Source organism: Callospermophilus lateralis, chromosome 18 (assembly GCF_048772815.1).
Source record: "Callospermophilus lateralis isolate mCalLat2 chromosome 18, mCalLat2.hap1, whole genome shotgun sequence".
NCBI lineage: Eukaryota > Metazoa > Chordata > Mammalia > Rodentia > Sciuridae > Callospermophilus > Callospermophilus lateralis.
The window spans coordinates 16982980-17006719 of NC_135322.1; the positions used below are offsets into that span (position 1 = coordinate 16982980).

At 47.3% G+C, this 23740-nt stretch overlaps 3 protein-coding genes and 1 long non-coding RNA gene across 8 annotated transcripts; 2 read left to right on the forward strand and 2 right to left on the reverse strand.

Annotated features, from left to right (window-relative positions):
• Window positions 1-6617: 6617 nt before the first annotated feature.
• Tbcb (tubulin folding cofactor B) lies at window positions 6618-14520 on the reverse strand. The gene is made up of 6 exons (XM_076837791.1): window positions 14333-14520; window positions 13818-13961; window positions 10060-10156; window positions 8953-9144; window positions 7077-7149; window positions 6618-6903 (listed from the first exon to the last, which is right to left on the reverse strand). The coding sequence occupies exons 1-6, from the start codon at window positions 14444-14446 to the stop codon at window positions 6789-6791; spliced, it is 735 nt and encodes a 244-aa protein (XP_076693906.1). The 5' UTR covers window positions 14447-14520; the 3' UTR covers window positions 6618-6788.
• A 168-nt stretch (window positions 14521-14688) lies between these two features.
• On the forward strand, window positions 14689-16300 carry Polr2i (RNA polymerase II subunit I). 5 transcript variants are annotated; one of them, XM_076838166.1, is made up of 7 exons: window positions 14689-14764; window positions 14964-15191; window positions 15268-15322; window positions 15561-15634; window positions 15725-15799; window positions 15905-15956; window positions 16185-16300. In XM_076838166.1, exons 2-7 carry the CDS (start codon window positions 15133-15135, stop codon window positions 16245-16247), a joined length of 378 nt encoding a protein of 125 aa, XP_076694281.1. In that variant the 5' UTR covers window positions 14689-14764; window positions 14964-15132; the 3' UTR covers window positions 16248-16300. The 5 variants fall into 5 exon arrangements, with proteins under 5 accessions (XP_076694281.1, XP_076694284.1, XP_076694285.1 ...); XM_076838169.1 differs by having other exon boundaries at window positions 15582-15634; XM_076838170.1 differs by having other exon boundaries at window positions 15585-15634.
• A 36-nt stretch (window positions 16301-16336) lies between these two features.
• On the reverse strand, window positions 16337-18188 carry Ovol3 (ovo like zinc finger 3). Its single transcript, XM_076838171.1, has 4 exons — window positions 18095-18188; window positions 17955-18019; window positions 17016-17217; window positions 16337-16545 (listed from the first exon to the last, which is right to left on the reverse strand). Exons 1-4 carry the CDS (start codon window positions 18186-18188, stop codon window positions 16337-16339), a joined length of 570 nt encoding a protein of 189 aa, XP_076694286.1.
• Window positions 16977-20658, forward strand: LOC143383508 (uncharacterized). Its single transcript, XR_013089151.1, has 4 exons — window positions 16977-18277; window positions 19314-19477; window positions 20116-20189; window positions 20576-20658. It is a non-coding gene; the product is annotated as an uncharacterized LOC143383508 (long non-coding RNA).
• Window positions 20659-23740: the final 3082 nt, after the last annotated feature.

Here is a 23740-nt window from a genome sequence, read left to right on the forward strand (position 1 = left end):
GAGACAACTCTTACGGCTAAAAAGTTACAATTTTGTACATTATATAAGTAAGATTACTTGGGGGGATGTATGACAAAAAGTATTTACTGGAAAAGAAAACGTGTCTTGTTTCTACGTCATACAGCCTGAGCCCGTAGAGGTAACCATCATGTGGGTCAAGCTTGGATGATGACTTCCTGATTATCTGAAATAGGCATGTGGTGGCTGCAGGACTAAATGATTGTCACTGAACATGCTGCCGCAACTGGGATTGTTCTTGGTAAAATAAAATGTCATTCACTGATTCTTAATATAGTATTACAGCTAAAATAAGTAATCATATAATAAAATTACTAGTATAAAAAAAAGAAATGGAATTTTTTTTTTCCTCTCTAAAACGGTTCCTCTTGCGCACTGACCACCTTGAGGGTCGAGCAAAAGCCGGGGAAAGCTACTGAGATGCAAGAAAAGTAGGGGGACAGGAAAGCGGCCCAGCAAGCTCAAGGCCTAAAGTTGAGGTCATCTGCCGCCTTTCACTGCGGCCAGAAGTCAGTTGTAGCGCCGCCTCCAGGACGTTGGTGCCTCCGTACTCGGGTCCACAGGATTCCGTGGGCCCTCCGCGCCTGCGCCGTCCGGCACGCAGCCGAATCGCTCCACCCACCCCCCACCCCTAGCGTCTCTGGAAGTTGGGGGAGACTTCTCCTCTTTGAGCTAGAAGAGGCTGAGATGTCGCGTGGTTCTCTGGGAATGAAGTTCGCTCGCTAAACTGGAGTCCCGGCCCAGGCCGCCGGAGAGACTGCGGGCCCCACAATGTGCACGGCTCACGGGCAGCGGCTGGGCGGTGCGCTGCTGCCCCCTCGTGGTGGCTGAGCGTTTTGGGCTGAAGCTAAGGACACCCCCTTGCAGGCACTTGGGAGGCAAGGGCCCTCCTGGTAACCCGTGGGAATCCTTTCCAGAGTGGGCCCATCAGGAGGGTGGGAAAGGTAAATGTGAAGAAACTGGGGCGGGCCGCTGTGAAGATGAAATGAAATCAGCACGTTTACTGTGCACTATGATATGTTACCACGTTGCCATACATATATATAAGTACAGCTAATACTTAATCGTAAGCATTTACCTGGGGGCAGGCACTTATATTAACTCACTTAGTTCTTACAACAGGGACCACCACAGGGACAAAGGGGCGGATAAACTCACAAGTTTAATTCATAATCTGTTATCTGCTAATATCTTCCCATACCCCTCCCCACTAAGTCTGTGGGACGTGCCTCCACACCCCACCTTTTGTGTATGTGTGTGTTAGTAGGGATTGAACCTAGGAGTTCTCTACCTCTAAGCTACATTCCAGTCCTTTTATTTTAGGACAGGGTCTCTTGCCCAGTCTGCGCCTACACTAAATCAAATCGACCAGTGAGTGAGTGCAAACCTCAATTTTCACATGGAAGAAATTCCTTTCAAAAATTATATTCCTGACTAGTGGAAAAATTATATTTATGGGCTGGGGTAGTGGTTCAGTGGTAGAGCACTTGCCTAGCATGTGTGAGGCACTGAGTTCGATTCTTAGCTCCACATATAAATAAAGGTCTATCAACATCCAAAAAAGATTATACTTGTGACAGTGGAAAAATATGAGAAAAGGCTGGCCTCCTCCATTGTTTGGGCCTGGGGAGGCAGCCTGAACATTTTTCTCATCCCATTTAAAGCCTTGCCTGATTTCTTTTCTGTTGTCATTGTGTCAAAAGTTCCCGTCTCCTGTATCAAGTGCTATTATTGGTCATGCAGGAGGAATACATACATATTCATTCACTCACCTGGGGTTTGAATCTGGGTAGTTGGTGTCAGACTAAGGTGAACTCTTCCTCACTAAAGCTATTACCACCTCTCTTCAGCAACTCAGTTATCCCAGATTTGTAAATGGCAGAAATCAACTCAAGGACTATTGTTAGCATGTGAATCCTTAAATTTAACCTAGCTACCCAACAAAAACAGCTTTCACTATTACTTTATCACAGGGATCAGGTTTCTGATCAGCATGAATAACCAAAAGGATTACTACAGTCCTAAAATGATCGATATTTTTATTGAAATGCATCCCCCCACACTACCTAGCATATTTGGTGATTTTATTCCTCTTTGCTCCATGCCCACAACCTTATTAATATAGAATTTACTAAAAAACAAAAATGGTCAGTAATTATCTGTTTTTTAAACAGGCAAAGGCTGTGTCTAATTCACGGGTGTGTTTCCAGCATCAGACCTAATATACTGTGGGGCCTCAAAACTGTGATTAAAAAAAATGTGGGGAAATTATGTTGATGTTCAGTCTTTCATCTGCAGTGGGTTTATGCTCAGGGTTTATGAAATCAAGCAAGGTTCACTTTGCTCTCAAAGAGGGGAGGGTGGGCAGGCATGGGCAACTGTTGCAGGAGGAAGAGTTAGTGGATCTGGTGGAAGAAAATCCACAACTCCTTTCTGCTGCTTCCCCTTGAGGTTTTGGATCTAGTGACCCTAGACCATAGTTGAGGTTAGATAAAGTCCATGGTCTTTTTTTTTTTTTTTTTTTTTTTTAAGGTATTGGGGATTGAACTCAGGGCCTTGCACATGTTAGGCAAGCACTAAGCTATATACCCAGCCTTTTACTTTTTAAAAATTTTTTTTATATTTTTGGTACTGGTGATTGAACACTCAGCCACTGAGCCACATCCCCAGCCCTCTTTTGTATTTTATTTAGAGACAGGGTCTCACTGAGTTGCTTAGTGCCTTGCTTTTGCTGAGGCTGGCTTTGAACTCTCAATCATCTCTCAGCCTCCCAAGCCACTGGGATTACAGGTGTGCATCATTTAAAAAGCCTGTCCTTTAAATTTTTTTTTTTTTTTTAATAAAAGTGAATGAAAGGAGGCTGCCTAGCACAGGAATATGTTCCAAGGCAGGCTTTTCATGTGGGATCTGCTGGATTGATGAATGCTCATCGATATGAGAAGTTAAAATGTGTAGATCATTTCTAGGGCAGGTTTTTTTTTTAAGAATATGGTAAAACTTCATACTGTCTTCTCCCATTTGCCAGCACAAAGTTGACAATTTTGAAAATCCCCAGAAATTGTGAAGCCATTGATAGGTCCTGGAAGTGTGAATAACCACATGGAAGTTACTAGCAATCACTGAGAACACCTGCATTGGACTGAGCACATAGAGGTTATTTGTTATAGCATCTGGTGTCATGGCAACACTTTTTTGTGGTGTTGGAGATGGAACTTGGGGCCTTGCACATGCTAGGCAAGTGTTTACTACTGAACTACACACCCCAGCCCTTATGCCTACACATTGATCACCATTCCCCCTCCTCTGTGGGCACCCTAATATCAGTAAAGTGTAAGCATCAGGTCATTCTGTAAAGTGAGTCTCTAATCTCTAATTATGATCCAAGCTTTCATAAGCATGTCTAGGTTTCCAATTTGGAAATTATCTGCATGATCCCATCCATTGCCAGTTTACCATGTTGAAAACTGGAAGGTGTTAAAGCACACCTTGGAAGATTGTCTAGATCTTCCACCTCAGTTTGGCAGATCTTCATGCTTGTGAACCTTACCTGGAGCTCAGAGGTATGATTTTGGGAGGTCAGTGCAGTTATGGGGAGCACATGATTCTCTTGCCCCTTATTTGTCTTGCCCACATCCTGCACAGGCAATGGAATTGGGGTCCCTCTTGGTGCAGTGAGCTGGCTGTGAAATAAAAGCTAAGAAAGAGAAAATGGCAAAGAAACCACAGGACACAGGAAGTAACTTTAGAAAGCAGGGGTAGGACGGCTCTCCGATATTAGTGATCCAGCTTCCACACTGGACAGAGAGAGAGCTGGAGCCCGCGCTTGCTTTATTTATGTGGGGGAACATCAAAGGTTTTTCATAGAATGTTATTTGCCAAATAAGGTAGGAGATGGGCTGTCCAGATCCAATGCCCAATTACGGAGGAGCTAGGAGAGCTATCCTACTACTAGAACAGGGACAGAGATCGCCTTGGGCAGTCTACACATGGGAAAACTGGGATCATTCTCAAGGAAGGACATAAGTCCCCCATGGCTCGGTACCGAGTAAAGGACCACTCAAGTAGCTTCATGGATGGCTTCCCACACTTTTGGCTTCATCATCTGGAGATGTACTCTGATACCCAGTTTTTTAAAAATATTTATTTTTTAGTTGTAGTTGGACACTATATCTTTATTTTTATGTGGTGCTGAGGATTGAACCCAGGCACCTGGATTAGAGTGCTAGGCGAGTGCTCCACCACTGAGCCACAACCCCAGCCCCTGATACCCAATTTTAAAGTGAGTCTCAGATCCTCAGTGCTGATTCTTATTCTGCTGGACACACTAGCTGAACTTGCTTGTGGTGCTGGTTGGGAAGCTGGGGTTACCTTCTCCAATGCTTTCACAATTCCTTGACAGGAAAGGGTTCTAAGTCTTGGAGTGCTTTTCTAAAGTAACTTTGTTTTTTGTAGATGGATAACTTTATTGGTCTCTCTGTGGGGGTGCAAGTATAGATATGTATGTCTGTCTATCCCTTGCAAGTGTTTGATGTCAATCTCTTGAGTGTTTTCTGTGTGCACGTGTGTGACTCCATAGTGTGTGTGGAAATTTGTATACACTGTTTTGCACGTGAACTCTGTTGTCTAGTCGTAGTCTATAGGTTGTCCTGTGTTTGAGGGAGCGTCCAGGTATTTGGGGTGTCCTCTATCTACTGTGACAGGCATCAGAGTAACATCAGGCTTTATGTGAGATGTGAACAGCTTCTCAAGGATCCCCTCAGCTTGCAGGCAGTTCAACTTTATTCTTTTTAACTGTAGTTGTCCCTGCTGCTGCTTTCCCTTTCTCCAGAAGTTATAATTAAGTAATTGCAATAAATAAGCAGCCTAATTAATAGTCATCCTATGAAGAATCCCTCCCAGAAACTAATGAAGGGTTATCACTGCACCTGCAGACACATGCATAGTGCAATTCAGGCTCCCCAGAACACACTGATTGTAAATGCATGTCACATGCCTACGGCCAGGCTCTGTAATGCTATGAGGATAGGCTTCATGTCACTTCTAGTCTGTGGATTCTTTTCTTTAAAATATTAAATGAACAGGTAAAGCCTCGACCCACAGGGACTGTGACAAGACTACTTGTTGGCCTTCATTGTCCTTTCTGTCTCCCTGCTTTTTTTTTTGAACCTTGGATTTAACTCTGGCACTTGACCACTGAGCCACATCCCCAGCCGTGTTTTGTATTTTTTTTAGAGACAGGGTCTCATTGAGTTGATCAGTGCTTCCCTGTGGCTTTGAACTCCTGCCTCAGCCTCTCAAGGTGCTGGGATTACAGGTATGTACCACAGCACCCTCTCCCTGCTTTTTTAAAAATATCCTTTTAGTTGAACATAATACCTCTGTTTTATTTATTTGTTTTTATGTGATGCTGACGATTGAGCCTGGGGCCTCTACTGCTCTACCACTGAGCCACAACCCCAGCCCTCCCTGCTTCTTTATACAGGAACTTTTGATAGCTGGCTAGAAACATGGCTGCCCTGAACAAAGACTACACTTCCCAGACTCCTTTGCAGTGTCACATGTAGTAATGTAGAAAAATTCTGACCAATGAACTAGGGATAGTTTGTAGTTGTACATCTTCCTTAAAGGCAAACATCTCCCCTCCCCTTCTATTCTTCCTCCTGATTGTAGCAGATGAGGTAGGAATCATGAGTAGATGGGAGAGCAAGACACAAGGAGAGGGAAACCAGCCCTGAAGTGGTGTGGGGAGATTAATATATAAACTCTTGATTTCATGAGACTTTTTTTTTCCTGCAGGGGAGGGACAGGGGACTGAACCCAGGGGGCTCTATTGCTGAGCTACATCCCCACAACTTTTTTTTTTGGTACGGGGGATTGAACTCAGGGGCACTTGACCACGAAGCCACAGACTCAGTCCTATTTTCTTCTTTCTTTAACGACAGGATCTCAGCAAGTTGCTTAGTGCCTCGATTTTGCTGAGGCTGGCTTTGAACTTGCTATCCTCCTGCCTCGTCCTCCTGAGCCTCTGGGATTAGAGGTGTGGGCTGCACCCACCTCCCAGAACTTTTCATTTTTTATTTTGAGATAGGTTCTCACGGTTGCTTAGGGACTTGCTAAATTCTGAGACTGGCTTTGAACTGCAATCTTCCTGCCATGTGTGGCTGGATGAGACTTTATATGAAAAATAATTAAACTCTCATCCTGTTTAAGCTACTATTATTTGAAGACTCTGTTAAAATTGCAGAACATTATATTGAATAGCAAAGGACAAAGAGCAATCATTTCACAGGCCTTTAGCTATTACTTGAAGGATAAAGACTTGCTGGGTGCCAATGTGTGCCCGAAATCTGAGTGACCAGGGAGGCTGAGGCAGGAGGATCACAAGTTACAAGGCTAGCCTCAGCAATTTAGCAAGGCCCTAAGCAACTTAGTGAGAACCTGTGTCTCAGATAAAAAATAAGGTCTGTGGATGTAGCTCAGTGGTAGAGCACTCCAGTAAAGAAATAAATAAATAAATTCTCACCCTACTCAAACTCTGCTTTGCCTAGGTCCTTATTTAATCCTCATTTACCCAGCTTCTTCATGCCATTTCCACATACTTCCCAGGTTTTTGATGCATTTAATGTACAAATCTCTAAAATCAAAGGGAGGGAAAAAGGTGAATAAAATTAAAACGAGGTCAGGAGCAGAGGGCCAGGGGTACACATGTAGAGAAGGGCAATGAGTGGCTGAGACAGGAGCTGGAACAGGGAGATGCCCTTCCCTGGGTGTCACATCTCGTCCAACCCATAGTCTTCCTCTGGGAAATCCCCCACTGTCACAACCGATGGCTTGACGAAGGCTCCATACTTGGGCTGGCATTCAAAGTAGCGTTTCCCATTCACACTGCAGAACATGATGGGGAAGCAGTGGTCAAAGGATCCCATGTGGCTCCCACTCAAAATGCAGTATGACATTATAACAGGCTCACTCAGCAGCATGCGTGGAATTACACATACATGTTCACATATGCATTCCCAGACACACATACACAGATGTCTCAATGGAACACTTGTTACCTGCCATCGTTTTTCCCTAATGGCTCATCATAGCGGACACCAATCCAGTAGCCGGGCTTGAAATCTGTGAGTCCTGCCCAGAAGAGAAATTCTGATGAAACCTCTGGACACATCTCACCTGGAATCTGTGCTTGCTCATCAAGGAAAGCCTGTCCTGGTGAAAATCACTCCTTGCTACTTTGATTGCTTCCACCCAGGACCACCTTTATCTCCTGTCAGACCAAGATGGTAGCAGCTTTGCTGATCTCCTAGCTCCCACCCTGCCCCCTATTCACTTATCCAAGAGGTTTTGGGTTTTTTTTTTTGGTACCAGGATTGAACCCAGGGGTGCTTAACCACTGAGCCACATCCCCAGCTCCTTTTTTAAAAATTTCATTTAGAGACAGGGTTTTACTAAGTTCTTAGGGCCTCACTAAGTTGCTGAGGCTGGCTTTGAACTGGTGATCCTCCTGCCTCAGCCTCCCAAGCTGCTGGAATTACAAGTGTGCACCATGGTACCAGGCACGAAGAGGTCTTTGTAAAACCTAAGGGGGCTGGGTTTGGTGGTACACATCTGTGATCTCAGTGGCTTGAGAGGCTGAGGCAGAACTTCAAGTTCAAGGGGGGCCCCAGCAAGACTTTTTCTCAAAACAAACTAAAAAGGATTGGGGATGTGACTCAGTAGCAGAGTACCCTTACTTCAATCTCCATTCCCCCAGACACACAAAACTTAAGATGGGATGGCACTGCCACATCTCTGAGAGGCCTCCGAATAAACATTAACATTTAACCTTGGGTTGCTAGGCTCCAAAACTCTTAAGAAATCAACTTCTGCTGTTTTAACCACTCTATGTGTGGTACCTGGTTAGGGAAATCCTAGCAAATTATGCACAGCAAAAAACAACAAAACACAACAAAAACAACAAAAAAAACAACACAACCCAACTAAAAATTGGGCAAAGGATATGAGTAGACATTTCTTCAAAGAAAATACACTAATGGCCAAGAAGACATGAAATGATGCTCAACATTATTAGCTATCAAAAAGACACAAATCAAAAACATGATGTTCTACTTCACACCCACCAGAATACCTAGAATAAAAATGACAGATAACAATTGTGTGGGTGAAAATGTGAAGAAATTGGAACCTTGCTGGTGGAAATGTAAAATGGTGCAGCTGCTTTAGGAAACAGGCTGGCAATTCCTCCAAAGGTTAAGCAAAGAATTACATGTGAGGCAAATTCTCCTCTTAGGTATACAGAAATGAGAACATGTCCATGCAAAAGCTTACTATATGAGAATGTTCATACAGCATTATTCATAATAGCTAAAGAATGGAAATGACCCAAATGTCCATCAACTGATGAATGAACAAATAAAACATGGTATATCTATATAATGCAAAATACTGATACATGCACAATACGGATGAACCTTGAAAACAATATGTGAATACAGCCAAGGACTGCATATTTAGGATTCCTTTCATAGGAAACAACCAGAATAGGCAAATCTACAGAGAGAGAATGTAGATTAGTGGTTGGCTAGGGCTGGGGAGGTAAGGCTTCAGAAATGGGGTAAGGCTGATAATGGTTTTAGGATATCCTGTGAGGATAACAGAAATATTCCAAAATTGACAATTAGCGATGTAGCACAATTCTCTGAACATACTAAAAACTACTTAATGAGCGAGTTGTACGATCCATGAATTTTATCTGCGCCTCTCACTTTTCCACCATCAACGCTCTGGGTTGTCACTGTCAACTGGAATTGGAATTTCCTTGAATGCCAAGGCCCTGGCATTGCCAACCTCAGGACAAAGCATAAGGTCTCAGAGACTCAACTGAATGAATGAATGGTATCTTGGGACCCAGGAATCCTGTGAGCCACATACCTACATACATGACAGTGCCCCGGCGACTGGCCTGTCCAGGTGCCCGCACCTCACAGCGGCTGCCCACAGAAATGGTGCTGGCTTGGGCCTTCTCCTCTTCAAGGCGCTGGTTGGTCTCGGCTTCTTGCTGTGCTCGCTCCTCTTCATTGTATCGGCCTACCTTGCTGCGCTTCAGGAAGGAGCGAACTGTGTCTGTGGGCAGGGTGGGGGACAGGGTCAGACCTGATCTCTGGGGATGTGTCTCCGACCTCTTCAGATAACATCCAGCCACAAGGGGCTAGAATATTCTATATTCACAGAGTATTTCTTCTAGGTGTCAGAGAGCTGTCCCCAAGCTCCATAAGTCTCCCACCATAGCTTTGATTTTTTCCCGTGACTCCTGGGGTCTCCCTACAATCTAGAAACTAAAGGGATGCAACCAGCCTCCAGTCCTTCACATGACCCCATCTTTTTTTTGTACTGAGGAAGTAACCCATGGGCACTGCTTTACCACTGAGCCACATCCCAGCCTTTTTTATTTTTTGAGACAGGTTCTGACTAAGTTGCTGAGATTGTCCTCAAACTTGCAATCCTGACTCAGCCTCCCAGGTCACTGGGATTACAGGTGTGTGCCCTGTAACGTGACCCCATCTTCTTACATATCCCTCCAGTCTTAGGTTCACCTTCAACCAGTCGCTGCAAGCCCCCTTCCTTCCCACCACACATTCTGACCCATCAGCAGAAGCCTGAACTGACTGCCATTCTGTCCTCTCCACAGCCCACTAGATTCTGTCCTTATACCCCATCTGCCCCACCCCATGCCTCCATCTGGCCCTGAATGCTCCCCACAAACCATTCTCCTGCATTCCCCAAAGGCCCCTTCATCTTCCTAGCCCTCATTTGCTTCCCCTCACATACTTAGGAGTCCCCATTCCTACCCCATGCCCTGTGCACCTTAATCATGTACCCACAGTCCCATGCCCTCATAGGTACCCACAATGAACCTCACCCCTTCCTCCATCTTCCCAAGCCCTCTGCCTGATTTCTGACCTCCCTGTGATGGTCCTCTCAGTCCTACCTGGCTTCTTACCACACACCCTCATCCATCCCATCCCATGTGTTCTGTACCTTGCCTCTGGTCATAGGCTTCTTGAGAGAGCTCAAATTTTTCCACTTTGGACACGTCCTCATACTCTCCAAGGCGGGCACCACTGTGGTCAATGACCTGTGGTGAGGAGAGGAAGGTCAGCAGGAATCAGTCTAGCCAGGAAGGCCTGGGATGCTAGGGTACAGCTGCATGCTAGAGCACTCTACACACTCAAGCCTTTCCTGATTTGAAAAAGACACCTTCACCTTTATCCCAGCTATCTCCCCTCTCCTGAGCCCAGCAGAAGGGACAAGAGTAGATATCTACACTGGCCATCTTTCCTTTCTCCTCGCCTTCCAAAACCCTGGAGGCTGGACTGCCCCGAGATGTACCCTACACACTAGCACCCATATCACTGATAGCCCTGAAGTCAATGAATCTAACTGGCAGAGATCAGACGGCTCATAGCCCTCTAGGCAGTACATCTATCCTCACTGGGACTCTGGGACCCTCGCAGGATGGCCCCCATCTCCAGAACACCTCTTCTTGAGCTATTCCAAATGTTCACCCACTCATTGCTTATGGAGCTCCTCCAAAGGTACCCCGGAGGTCCTGAGCTGGGCACTGGGAACATGGTATAAAAAGAGACATCCCATGCCCGCAGGCAGTGCTTATTCTGCTGTGCTGGGGGATCCAGCCGTAAACAGACAAATAGAGACAAGGACTAAACGCTACTTGATGGCCAGGGCGAAAGACAAAAATACAACAAAGAAGATAAGGAGCATGGGAAGGTGGACAGGGCAGGCTTTCAAGAGGAGGGGATGTCTGAGCCAAAGCCTGAAGGATGAGAAGGAACAGCAGGTGTGAAAACCAGAAGCAGATACATCCTTGACCTTCTGGAGGAGAAGTTGTTGTGGGTGCGGTGAAGGGAGCCAATGGGAGAATGGGAAAGATAACAGATCACTGTAAACTTTGGGTTTTACCTGCATTGTGGTGCAGAGATGGCTCTCATATGGATCAGGGGTTCATAGGCTCTCTCTGCTGCAGACTGTTGGGGTAGGGATGGGAGCAATGAGGCCAGGGGAGGGGTTGGGATGTCCAGGAGGGAGGGGTGAAGGTTGGACCAGGGTGGGTGCAGTGGGAGTAGGGGAAGAATTTAGATTCGGGATGATTTTGTAGGTGGAGCCAACAGGGTTTGTGACAGATTGGGAGTGGGGAAAAGAGTGGGGAAAGAGAGGGATCAAGGACAATCCTAAAGTGTTTAGTCTGAACCACTAGGCTAACACGGCAAAATAAAAATGGTCCTTACCTCCGAGTCTAGGATCGATAAGAATTTCTATTGCCTAGGTCATGAATTTTTTTAAAGTTTGAAAAACTGTCATTTTAAGCAGTGCATGTAGCTGATATTTACCAACAGAAAAGGAATTTTAGGAAAAAAACAAAATTCCCAGAGGTTCTAACCCTGGGACACCGTCCTTGAATAGCCTGGGATATACCACATGGGTGTGAAGCCCTCTTGATTGAGGGTGCTGCTACCCATGACTGACCCCACTTGCATCCCTCGGCTATAGCTGCCGGACAGCCCCAAGTCTCAATTCTGTGGGCCCAGCAGAGTCCTGACTCATAACTGCTAGTCCTGCCCATCACTTCATCTGGACTCTTACAGTATCCCCCTCCTGGTGTCCCTGTTCCTCCTGTCCCCCAGTCTGTTCCTCACCTGCAGCCCAAGGGAGCTTGTGAAAACCTGAGTCAGAGCAGGGCCCTTAGGCTGACTCCTTCCCAGTTCCCACTTTCTTTACCCACAGTCCGGCACTCACTGTGCTCCCTCCCACCTCAGGGTGTTTGCATGTGCTATGTCCTCCTGCCAGAGCACCTTTTCCCCTTTTTGGTTAACTCTCCCTTTTCTGTAGGTCTCTGATCAAACAGCACCCGCTCCAGGAATCCTCCCAGACCTCACTGATAGGTTAGATACCCCAGTATAGGATCTCCCAGCTCCATGATCTCCTGCAAGGCCCTCAGTTAAAACTTACCTTTCATATTTGCTCCTGTGATCATTTGGCTAACATCTACCTCACACACTAGACACGGCTAAAATAGAGACCTCCTCAGATATGACTCACAGCTATACTCCTGGCACAATATAAATGTTCAATGAACAATTATTGAATAACAAAGGACAGAAAATAAAGAACCATTACTCTGGGTGCATGAACTTCTAGAGTCGTGCAGACAAAATGAAAAATTCTATCAATATTTCATGCTTAAGAAAGTATATTTCATCCTGAAGTTGAGTTTTGTCCTCTGCAAAATGAGGATAATTATATCATCTTCTTGGTCTTTTTTTTTTGGTGGTGGGGGGGTGTACTGGTAAAGCACTCCTGCTTTACCAGTTCTTATTTTTTATTTTGGGGGAGGGCCTTACTAAGTTTCCAAGGGTCTTGCTAAGTTGCTGAGGTTGGCCTTGAACTTGCAATCCTCCTGCCTCAGCCTACCAAGTTTCTGGGATATAGGTATGCGTCCTGCACTTGACCTCTTGGTCTTATTTTGTAGAGTCAACTCATCATCCAACAGTGATTCACTGAGTATCCTCTGTGCCAGGCATTGTTCCAGATGCTGAGGACACAGCAGTGAAATAGAGTGATGAAAATTTCCACTCTCCTGGACACTCAAATCAGGGAGACACAAAATAAACCAGACCAATGAGAAAAATCCAGAGTATGTCAGAGAGTGATAAGAGCTATGAGCAAAAATTTAAAATATACTCAGATGCAATGACAATATATCTGTAATCCAAGCAAACCTGGGAGGCTGAGGGAGGAGGATTCCAAGTTCAAAGCCAGACAGTAAGCCCCTGTGTTGAAATAAAAAAATTTAAAAATCTAAAATACAGAACAAAAAGGAGGGAAGGGATGAAATTATAATTTTATATTTAGGCATGTGAAGGTGTCACTTGAAATGTGACTTTTTTTTTTTTTTTTTGGTACTGGGGATTGAACCCAGGGGCACTTTACCACTGAGCTAACCCCCCGCCCCTTTTTATTTTTTAATTTTGAGACAGGGCCTCACTAAGTTGCTTAGGGGCCTCACTAAATTGCTGAGGCTGTCTTCAAATTTGTGATCCTCCTGCTTCAGCAACCAGAGTTGCTGGGATTATAGGCACATGCCACTTTGCCCAGCAAAAGATGACATTTTAAGTAAACATAAGAAGAAAGGGGGAAGCCATGTGGACATATAAAGAATTATCATGAAGAAAATATAATAAATATAATACAGCACATGCAAAGGCCCTAAAGTGGAGTTCACCTGGGATGTCTAAGGAACAATGTGCCGGGTAAAGACTGAGGTGGGAGAGGGGAATGCTAAGCAGAGAAAGAACAATGTAGGCACAAAGAGGTCCTCTGCATTCTAGCTTCTCCCAACCTGTCTAGCCTCATTGCTCACAGAGGCTCACCTCATGCTCTAGAACTCTGTACACTTTTTTCCATCTACTTGGGCATGCCCCTTCTACCTCTTTGCGCATCCTTTAGGTCTCAGCTCAAATGTCCCTTCTTCCAGAAAGCTCTTTCTGAAACCTCCAGGTGCAGTCAAGTAACACTTCTGGGTACCCCCAGTTCCCTAAGCTTTTACTATCCTAGCACAGACTACTCTGGGTTGTCACTATCTATTGGTTTCTATCTGTGCTGGACTGGGGATGCCATGAGGGCAGGGCTTATATGGGTTATTACACAGGGCAAGCACAGCAAATATCTGTTGAGTAAGTGAATTAATGAGGTATGAGATCCCAGCTGGGTGGCCTCACATGGATGCGGCAGCCGTCATCTACAGGATAGGAGCCCAGCAATGCATCCTCCTGATCCAACTTGCTGTAGAATTTGTCATCAACTCCATACAGCTCCAGTTCCATGCAGGAAGCAGGGCTGCCCACCACCAGCTCCAGTTTACACTGCGGGGATGAGGAGAAAGGGAGTCAGTGACCCCATCATCTGCCCTGAGGCTCCGCCTATTATTAGCAACCATCACCCTATCTCTGCTTCTCTAAAAGACCATCCAGGGCCTAGGAGGTTCTGAGGGGCCTTCCCGGCCCCACCTCTTCTACTCTAGCTCCTGCCTTCTGGAGCACCGGGTTTTTCTCTGGACTCGCCCCTACTCTCTGCAATCTCAGATTCTCTCTGGCCCCATCTGCATAGGCCAGGTCTCCAGGCTCCGCAACCTCAGAAATCTCTAGCCCCGCCCCCTACATTCAGGCCCCTCCCCACCTTCGGGAAACCCCGCATTTTTTGCCCCACCCCTCTAGACCCCGCCCCCCAGTCACACCTTAAACTCAGCGATGGTGAGACTCCGACTGTACCGCTTCTCAGAGCGGAAACTGTTGAGGGAGCTGCTAATGAAAACGGTCACTGTGGGCGCCGATATTCCCGCCACCTCCATTTCGCCGCGCCTTGCAGTGGCCTGCAGCCCGATACAGCCGTCTCACACCGGCTCCGCCGCCGCTGCTTCTGGGATACCAGCCCCGCCCCCACTCCTGGACCAGACCAATCCACGCGCTCTCACTTTTAGGATCCACCAATCGCCGCTGTCCCTTCTCCACTGCCAGGAAAAGGACTCGCCCTCTTCTTAGACCCAGCCAATCCCGAGAGGCCTTTTATAGTTCACAATTCTTCCAATAGCCACACCGGAAACGGCCGGGTCGGGCCGAAGCTGAAGCTGGGAGGAAGAACTGGCAGGAGTTATCCCGGTCCGCGAAGGGTAAGCGTGGCGCGTGTGCACTGGCGTGGATCCAAACAGAGTAATGGCTTCTTCTATTTATGTCAGGCACCTAGGGGGTCACTTTGTGCATCATATTCCCGGATTTTGCACTATATCCATCCTATTCTGTAAAACGGGGTGGCGAAGTCCCAAAATTGGAAGCAATTGCCATAGAATATTTTTAAAAAATTAAATCAAGGGAAGCAATCAGCCAAACCTAAGCGCGGAGAAACCGAGCACAGGGCTACCGTCAGCTTATACACGTGCGCGGCTCCGGCCCTCTTTGGCGCCGCTGCTTGGCCTGACCCTTCCCGCGACCTGTAGCGCGGCGGAGCAAGTGCGGAAGGCTTGACAGGCAGTTCGTCGCTATGGAACCAGATGGGACCTACGAACCGGGCTTCGTGGGCATTCGATTCTGCCAGGAATGGTGAGAAGGGAAGTAGGTGCGGAAGGGGAGCAAGGACTTGCTCAAGGGCTGACCTCTGACTTCCTCCTCCCTACAGTAACAACATGTTGTACCCCAAGGAAGACAAGGAGAACCGCATTCTGCTTTATGCGGTGAGTGCGAGCTCGCAGGCCTCCCCATGGCCTCCAGCCGCCCCACTGGATCCCCTCGTGGCAGAGTGCTACTTTGTAAGACACACACTTCCTATTCGCTCCCGAAGTGTATTGGTCTCACCTATCACTTTCTTGTCCATCCGGCCCGTAGTCATCCCCTCCGGGAATCTCCCTGCCCTCCCATTCCTATTGGTGACCCCTAGTCTCTTGGTGACCCGCCACACTCGACCTTTCACAGTGCCGTAATTGTGATTATCAGCAGGAAGCCGATAACAGCTGCATCTACGTCAACAAAATCACGCACGAAGTGGAGTGAGTGTCTCGTGACCAGGGATTGGGGGCAAGGGTGTTGTCTTGGGAGTCCAGGTCTGAGCTTATTTATTTACCTCCCCATTCCTGCAGCGAACTGACCCAGATCATTGCTGATGTGTCCCAGGACCCCACGTTACCACGGACCGAGGACCATCCATGCCAGAAGTGAGTTGGCAGCTAGCAATGGGGCGGGAGCATGGCTTGTCCTACTGGGTGGTGGAGAGAGGTGGGAAAGGTGTATTAAACTGGGTGACTGGGCCTTCCCTTCAGGTGCGGCCACAAAGAGGCGGTGTTCTTCCAGTCACATAGTGCCCGGGCTGAAGTGAGTTGGCTGGGGCAAGTTTCCTGGGAACCTGGGGCTTGGTCTTTCCCTGTGGGTGGAGATATAAATATTGGGGTGATCCTGCTCTTCCCTGAATCCTGGACTGGATCCTTAACATTGGGAAAGTTTCCTTGGCTGTTCTTTTGGGATGAGGTCCTGCTGGGTGGAGGGTCCTATGCTGTGCTCTGGAGGCTCCAGACCCTTCTAACCAATTATCCTTTCTACCAGGATGCCATGCGCCTGTATTATGTATGTACTGCCCCACACTGTGGCCACCGCTGGACCGAGTGACCCCTCTCTCTTTCTCCTAATAAATGCCAGGTTCTGTTTGTTTGTTTCCTGAAGTTTATTTGCTTCATGGGTAAGATGCTGGTACAGTCTCAGGTGGCCCCATGCAGGGTGCGGTGCTGTGCATAGGCATCGGGCCGTGAACTGGTGAAGCCACAGTCCTCACACACATGCAGCTTCTCCCTGCGCTCACGGTAAGCATAGCTGGCCGGCTGCCCATGCACCTTGGCGAGGTGTGCTTCCAGGGAGCATCGCTGGGTAAATGCTTTACCACAAGCTCCACAACGGAATGGCCGGATTCCTGTGAAGAAGGGGTGCAGAGTCGGGCAGGGAAATGGCCTTCTGACTAAAGGTTTGCCACCTTCCTCTCCAAAATTGAGCATTTCCTGCCCCTATCCCAAACTCATCAAACTTCTATTTATGACCCATTTGCTACCCGCCACCCAGTACAAACATGGGCCAAACCCCTGTGACCACTGTCCCTCACTAGAAAATTCCTTCCCCTGGGGAAGATGGTGGGAGATGTTCCTTTGCACCCTGCGATTTAGGACCTGAGTTCTGTAGCCAGCATCCATCTTGTCTCCACTACCGTGGCATCACCTTATACCCACTTGCTGGGGTCTGAGGTACATCAAGTCTCAGGCCTCCTGTTACCTGTGTCCCTGCCCTAGGTACACAGACACTGGAAATTCCACATCCAGGGCACCTGCCTTCATTCCATCACCATCCCAACTGGTCTAGAAGCCCCTCACAGTCCTTGCCACTACTCACCAGTGTGAGTCCTCATGTGGCGCTTGAGATCGAAGGCATCGTGAAAGCCTTTGCCACAGCAGCGGCACACATGGCGGCGAGCTGGACTGTGGCACTTGAGGTGTCGTGTCAGCATGCGCTGCAGTGGGAAGGCCTTGGGGCAGAGAGGGCAGCCAAGTGTCCCAGGGCTCCTGGGAGCAGAGGCCAGGGTTCCTTGCATGGGCTGCCAAGGGGATGCAGAAGTTAGCCCCTCCATCTGGACCCTGCCCATACTTGGCATAAAAATACTTACAAAGTACTCAGAATGCAGGATGAGGAAGGCTGGAGTCTGATCAGTGCAAACACATGCCACCTTCTCCCCAGGGCCTTTCCTAACCAAACCCCATCATGCTTGCCTTGCTTGACATTTCTCCATAGCAAGTATCATCCTCCAACATACTAACACATATTTTTCTAGTTTTATTGTCTGTCCTCAGCACCAATCAGAAATAAAAATTGATTACAGTGTGGATTTTTGTCTTACTACTGTTAAGTGCTTAGCACCTGGCTCAGAATAAATAGTGAACTAACCTTGATCACATTTGCATTCTGGCTATGCTTCCCTTCTTCCCTTGCATGCACAGCTGAAATACCCCTTCTGAGAGGGCCCAGTAACCCTTAGCCCCCATCCTGCTCTTATCACCTTGTCCCATGTTCTGGCATAAAAATTAATCACCATCCACTCGTTCGCTGGGATCCTTCTCTGCCCCACTGGACGTAGAGATCTGCGGCAGTCTACCCAAGGAGTACGGGGCTTCATTGAGACCTAACTGAACTCATTCTAGGACAGGAATGGCATTCCCAGCAGGGAAAACAGGTCTTGGGGCTGAAGGGCATGTGTAAACGGGCTCAGGAGTAAGGGACTGTCAGCTTTTGGAAGGGGCAAAACAGCTGGGGCCTGATGGTCAGCTGCAGACTCACCGCTGCCCAGGGGTCCCCAAGGCGGGAAGACTGATGTGCCGGTGGCCCGGCCAGGCTGCTGCAGTCTGAAGAGAGAAAGCTGGTGGTGATGCCTTGCCTCTTCCCCTGCCCCTCATCCCCAGGCTCAGTGAGGGGCCCACCTGGAATATAGGCATCTCCTCGGAGCTGGTCAGGCAGGTGGCCCCAGTTAGGTGGTTGTGGACGCCGACTCCTGACCAGGAAGACTCGAGGCATCACCTCAGGAATGGAGAGGCGGTTGCTCACAAGCAGAGAGTTTCCTCCTCCACCTGCTGTCAGACCTCAGCCCAGGACCACTATCCCAGGTGGGAAGGGAGGGATGTGGGGGAGGAACCTCTTTTTTTATGCAAATTTTGAGACAAGCCCAGGGAGCAGACTTTGCTGGCTCTAGTAATCTTGACCCTAAGCCTGTCATTCATCCCCCTTCTTTTAGATCAGGTTCCTGAGGGTACTCTGCAGCCTCGGGGACAGACAAAACTCCCAGAGGATCAAGCCAGGGGAAAAGAGCCTAGGCATCTCTGGGGGATGGTGAGAGGAGAGAAACATGGCTCCAGGACTGGCAGGAAGAAGGACTTGAGCATTGTTTGTCAGGCAAATCAGTCACCACCGGACATCCAACAGCGTGCTTGGTTATTCAAATCACAGCAGCTGTCTGAGGAAGCAGGGGAAGGGGGTGACTGTGATTGTCCTGCTCTGGAGGGTGTAGGGAAGACAGCAGAGTCAATAGGTAAGGGCAAAATAAAGGTCTAGGCTGTGCATCCTCAGGCAGGAAGGAGGCTCTACCTCTCTGATCTTCAGAGACCCAAAGCTGATATAGTCAGCAGCTCTATTCAGGTGTATCAGGCATTAAAACACTTTTTTTTTTTTAAATAAATAATTTCCTGTGACTTCCCTTTCCCGCTGTCTGGAAACTAAAGGGGGTCACCTGATATAGCCAGGGGCTCCCTGTACCTTACCAGAAGTTCAGGCTCTGTTCTACATCAGTTCTTATCTAACTTCTGAACTGGGATTGAGGATTTTGAACACTCCTCATGAAATTATTTTCTCTCATTTATTTACCAACAATTTTCTAAGTTCTATCTAGAGACAGAACCTAGCTCAGCACTGAAAATGAACATATAAGTCCACGGAAGATAAAGCATTGACAGCTCAGGATGCTCAAGGCTGTGAAGGGGACCCAGATGTGGTGGCTCACACCTGTAATCCCAGCTACTCAGGAGGCTGAGGCAGGAGGATTGTTGAGTTCTAGGTCAGCCTGGGCAATTTAACCAGACTGTCTCAAATGAAAAAGGCTGGGGTGGAGCTCAGCATCATCATTATTATTATTATTATATATTTTAGCATTTCTAGCAGGTCCTGGGTTCAACAAAGAAATAAAAATAAATGTAAAATGAGTAAATAAACTGAAGAGAGTGAACAGGCAGAACCATCCAAGCTGTGACAGAAAAATCCTGGAGGACTTTGGGGTTCCCAGAAGAGACTCCTGATCAAGTGTGGGGATTCAGGTATGGCTTCCTGGATGTGATCCCTGAAAGTAGATGTTTCTGGTGAAAGGGAGAGGGTGTTCCAGGCAGAGGGAGCCTTCTACCAAGACTTGGCAGTGTGAGGAGGAATATCTGAAGGATATGGAGAACAAGTCCAAGGACATCTCTCCTATCTGCAGCTGTCTCCCCTATGGCTTTGTCTGGGGTAAAATTGAAGCTTTTGTCATTTAAAATCCCAGGCCTCAGCCGGAAGGAAGGGACACAAAAGGACTGAACAGGCATCTGACCCCTTATCCTATGGGTCAGCTGAACCCCAATACAATAAGCCCCAGGAAATTCCCTATTCACACTCCCGGCCTACCCTAATGGATCAGCTGACCCTAATATTGTGGACCCCAGGAACTACCCTCCTGTCCCACCCTAAATGAAGCCCATAAAACCCAGACCCGTGTTTTAGCCCGCTGCCATTTTCTATCCCCAAAATGAGCCACATGGAATGTTTGACCCATCGACTCTGCTGCTGAATAAAGGGCCTCCCGCCCTCTGTCATTCGAGCTAACAACATGCCCTGAGAGTCAGTCTTCCTGATTTCATCACTGTGGGTCTGTGCCTCAAGCTTTGCCATTTAATCTCCTGGACCTGGGCTTTCTCACTTCCAGTTTCTTCATTCTGAATATGGGACTAAGGAGTCTCCCTGTCAAGATTTGTGTTGAAGATTCCCCGCAGATCACAGGTAGATTCAGAGAGTGTTTAGCATGGGGTGTGGCAGAGGCTGATGTGTTAGTGGGGGTGGTTAAGAGGCCTTGAGGGGTGAAGTGGCCAGGAAGGCTGTGGATCCGTTGATGCTGGTTTTTTGTTTTGGGGTACTGGGGATTGAACTCAAGGGCATTCGACCACTGAGCCACATCCCCAGCCCTTTTTAGTATTTTATTTAGAGATAAAGTCTCACTGAGTTGCTTACTGCCTCAGACTGGCTTTGAACTCGCGATCCTCCTGCCTCAGCCTCCTGAGCTGCTGGGATTACAGGCGTGCGCCCAGCCGGTTGATGCTGTTTTAAGTGGCACCTCCACATCACAGTTGCTGGATTTTATACAACCATGACTGGTGTGCCTTTTGCAGGTCTGGCAGCTCAGTACGTAAGAGCTGGAGTTTTCCTGGCCATTTCAGCTACTGGGGAGGCCAAGGGTAGATGTGCGGCGACACTGGTGAGTTGCAGCAAAGGGTGGCTAGTAGGTGGGGAAGAGCTACTTTCTGTTTTCAGTACTGTGGATTGAACCTAGAGGGCTTTATCACTGAGCTACATCCTCTGCTCCCTACTTTTTAAAATTTTGAGGAAGGGTCTCACTAAATTACCTAGGCTAGCCTAGAACTTGCAATCCTTTTCCCTTAGGCTCCTGAGTCAGTAGGATTGTGGGTGTGGCCACAGCTCCTGGTTGCTTTTGTTTCTTCTCAGGTGCTCAGTTCTCTATGCCCACCACCAAGTCTCCTGGGGCAACTGGTTCCTGTGTTACTTCTGAAAATGGATTTGGGAAGAAAATTATTCCAGGCATCATTTTTCCCATGCCCTTCTCTAACCTGCTCAGCCCTGCTCCATGCCCTGGGATACTGACCCTGTTGCCCCCTGTCCCACGCTCTCTGGCTTCCAGTAGGATTGAAGCAAGAATTAAAGACAGGCAGTTAGTGTAGCTGGGTGATCAGGTCAGATGGAGAAAATGAAGGCCAGTTTGGGAGAGACCCGCCCCCTGGGAGATTGGAATGTAATGCCTCCAGAGCCCTTTGATTACCAAGGTTACTTGCCTATACTGCCCCTCTCAGGTTTTTTGTTTTTTCAAGGGAATATGGGCATTGAATTCAGGGGCACTCAACCACTGAACCACATCCCCAGCCCTATTTTGTGTTTTATTAGAGACAGGGTTTCACTGAATTGCTTAGCGCTTTGCCTTTGCTGAGGCTGGCTTTGAACTTGGCTCCCTCTAGCCACTGGGATTATAAGTGTGTGCCCCTGAGTCCAGCCAGAAGAAGGTTGTTAATGAAGCAATTCCTGAGCAGATAGGGAGCTGCTAATTAATGTCCCCTGGGCTGCTGCTCCCTTCCTACTGGCACTCCACCTTGGCCCTTCCAGCCCACCTGCATCTCCCAGCATGTAGGATCCCGGAAAGGAACAAGATAAGGGAGAAGAGCGCAGGAGAACAAAGAAAACTTAAGATATATAAAAGGGACAGCACTTTCTTCTCCCTTGGATTCCAACTCTGGGTCCCCTTCTTCCTACCGGGAGAAGTCTGCGTTACTATTCTTTGAATAAAATTTCTTGCTTTCTACACTTGCTTCAACGCTTCTCTGATGTTAAACGTCAACATTTGGGGAAGCAGATGGTAACTGGCAGTATCAGGATTTAGACAAAGGGATGTCCCCCAGGAGATGGGGAGGAGAGTAAGATCAGGAGGTTGATTTCCCCAGCTCCCTCCATGCAGTTGCTAGGGCCACAGCTCCCCTCAGGGCAGCCCTCGCCCCAAGATTTGCTCTTCTGGGTTCCCTCCTTTTGTGCCTCCTGCCTACAGGTGATACAAACTCCCCTCTGGCACCAGTACTGGATGCTGTATCAGCCTTGGCAGTTTCCCTGATCCCTGCCCACATCTTTGCAAATGACTCCTTTGTTTAACTCTTTGGAATATCCCCTAAGAGTGTGAGCATCTTCCTGCTGGGGCCCTGTTGGTTCACAAACCTCCTGCCTTTGAACACTCCACCACCAGCAGGGGTTTCTTTCTTTCTTTTTTAAAAAATTTTTTTAGTTGTAGATGGACACAATATCTTTGTTTTATTTATTTTTTTTAATGTGGTGTTAAGGATGGAATCCAGTGCCTCATGCATGTGAGGCAAGTGCTCAACCACTGAGCTACAATCCCACCCCCCAGCAGGGGTTTCTTCTTCTTCTTCTTCATATATGTATTTAGTTGTAGGTGGACACAATACCTTTATTTTGTTTATTTGTTTTTATGTGGTGCTGAGGAACGAACCTAGTGCCTCACACGTGTGAGGCAAGCGCTCCATCACTGAGCCACAATTCCAGCCCCCCCATCAGGGGTTTCTTAACCATATGGTTTGTCCAAAGAGCAACTCTGATTTTTCCAGGGATTAAAAACTTGGCATTTGGGCTGGGCATGGTAGTGCATGCCTGTAATCCTAGCTACTTAGGAGGCTGAGACAGGAGAATCATAAGTTGGAGACCAGCCTAGGCAATTTAGCAAGATCCTGTCTCAAAATAAAACTTTAAAATTTTTTTAATTTGTTATTTTTAGTTATACGTGACAGTAGAATGTATTGTGACATATCATACATACATGGAGTCTAACTTCCCATTTTTGTGGTTATACGTGATGAGTTGTGTATTCATATATGAACATGGGAAAGTTATGTCTGATTCATTCTACTTTCTTTTCCTTTTCCATCCCCCCTCCCTCCATCCACTTCCCACTGTCTAATCTGGTGAACCTCCCCATGACCCGTGTCTGTTCTGAGTCAGCATTCATATATCGAGAGAACATTTGGTCTTTGGTTTTTTGGGACTGGCTTACTTCACTTAGCATGATAGTCTCCAGTTCCATAGATTTACCAGCAAATGCCATAATTTCATTCTTCTTTATGGCCGAATAACATTTAATTTTGTGTATATACCACTCAAAAAATAGTTTTTTAAAAAGGGTGGTATTAGCACAAAAAGATTGGGCCAGATGCAAACTTCACAGATCAGCCAAATGCTTTTGTTCAGGAATGGGGAGTCATGGTTCTGATGGACTCACTCTCCTGGTGGAAAATGAGCCACTGAACAAAGAAGGGCCTGGGCGTATGTAGGTTATGGGTGATTTAGTGAGTGTGTCAGTTTGGGCATTCAGGAATTTAGGTTTTTGTGTTGGGAGTCAGTGGTTAGCACCTGGAGAGGATTTATCTTGGAAGAGATTAGTGTTTCCAAAAGATTATCATTCTAGGTTTGATGAAACACTTTCTCCCCACCAGTGGCCAGCATCTGAAAAGTATTTATCTTGAAAGAGATGAAAGCTATCAGTGTATGGCTTTCTATTTCATTCACTCCCTTTCCCAGGCCACACTCTTGGGGTTTTTCATTTTCCATATCCAATAGGTGGCGATGTAGCTCATTGGTAGAGTGAACCTGTGTTCAATATTCAGTACCTCCCACCCGCAAAAAAGCTTTGCATTTGAAAGAGGGGATCTGGATCCTCTCTAACTACCAGCCCACCCTCCTTTCTTGCTGAGAACCCAATTCTGTGC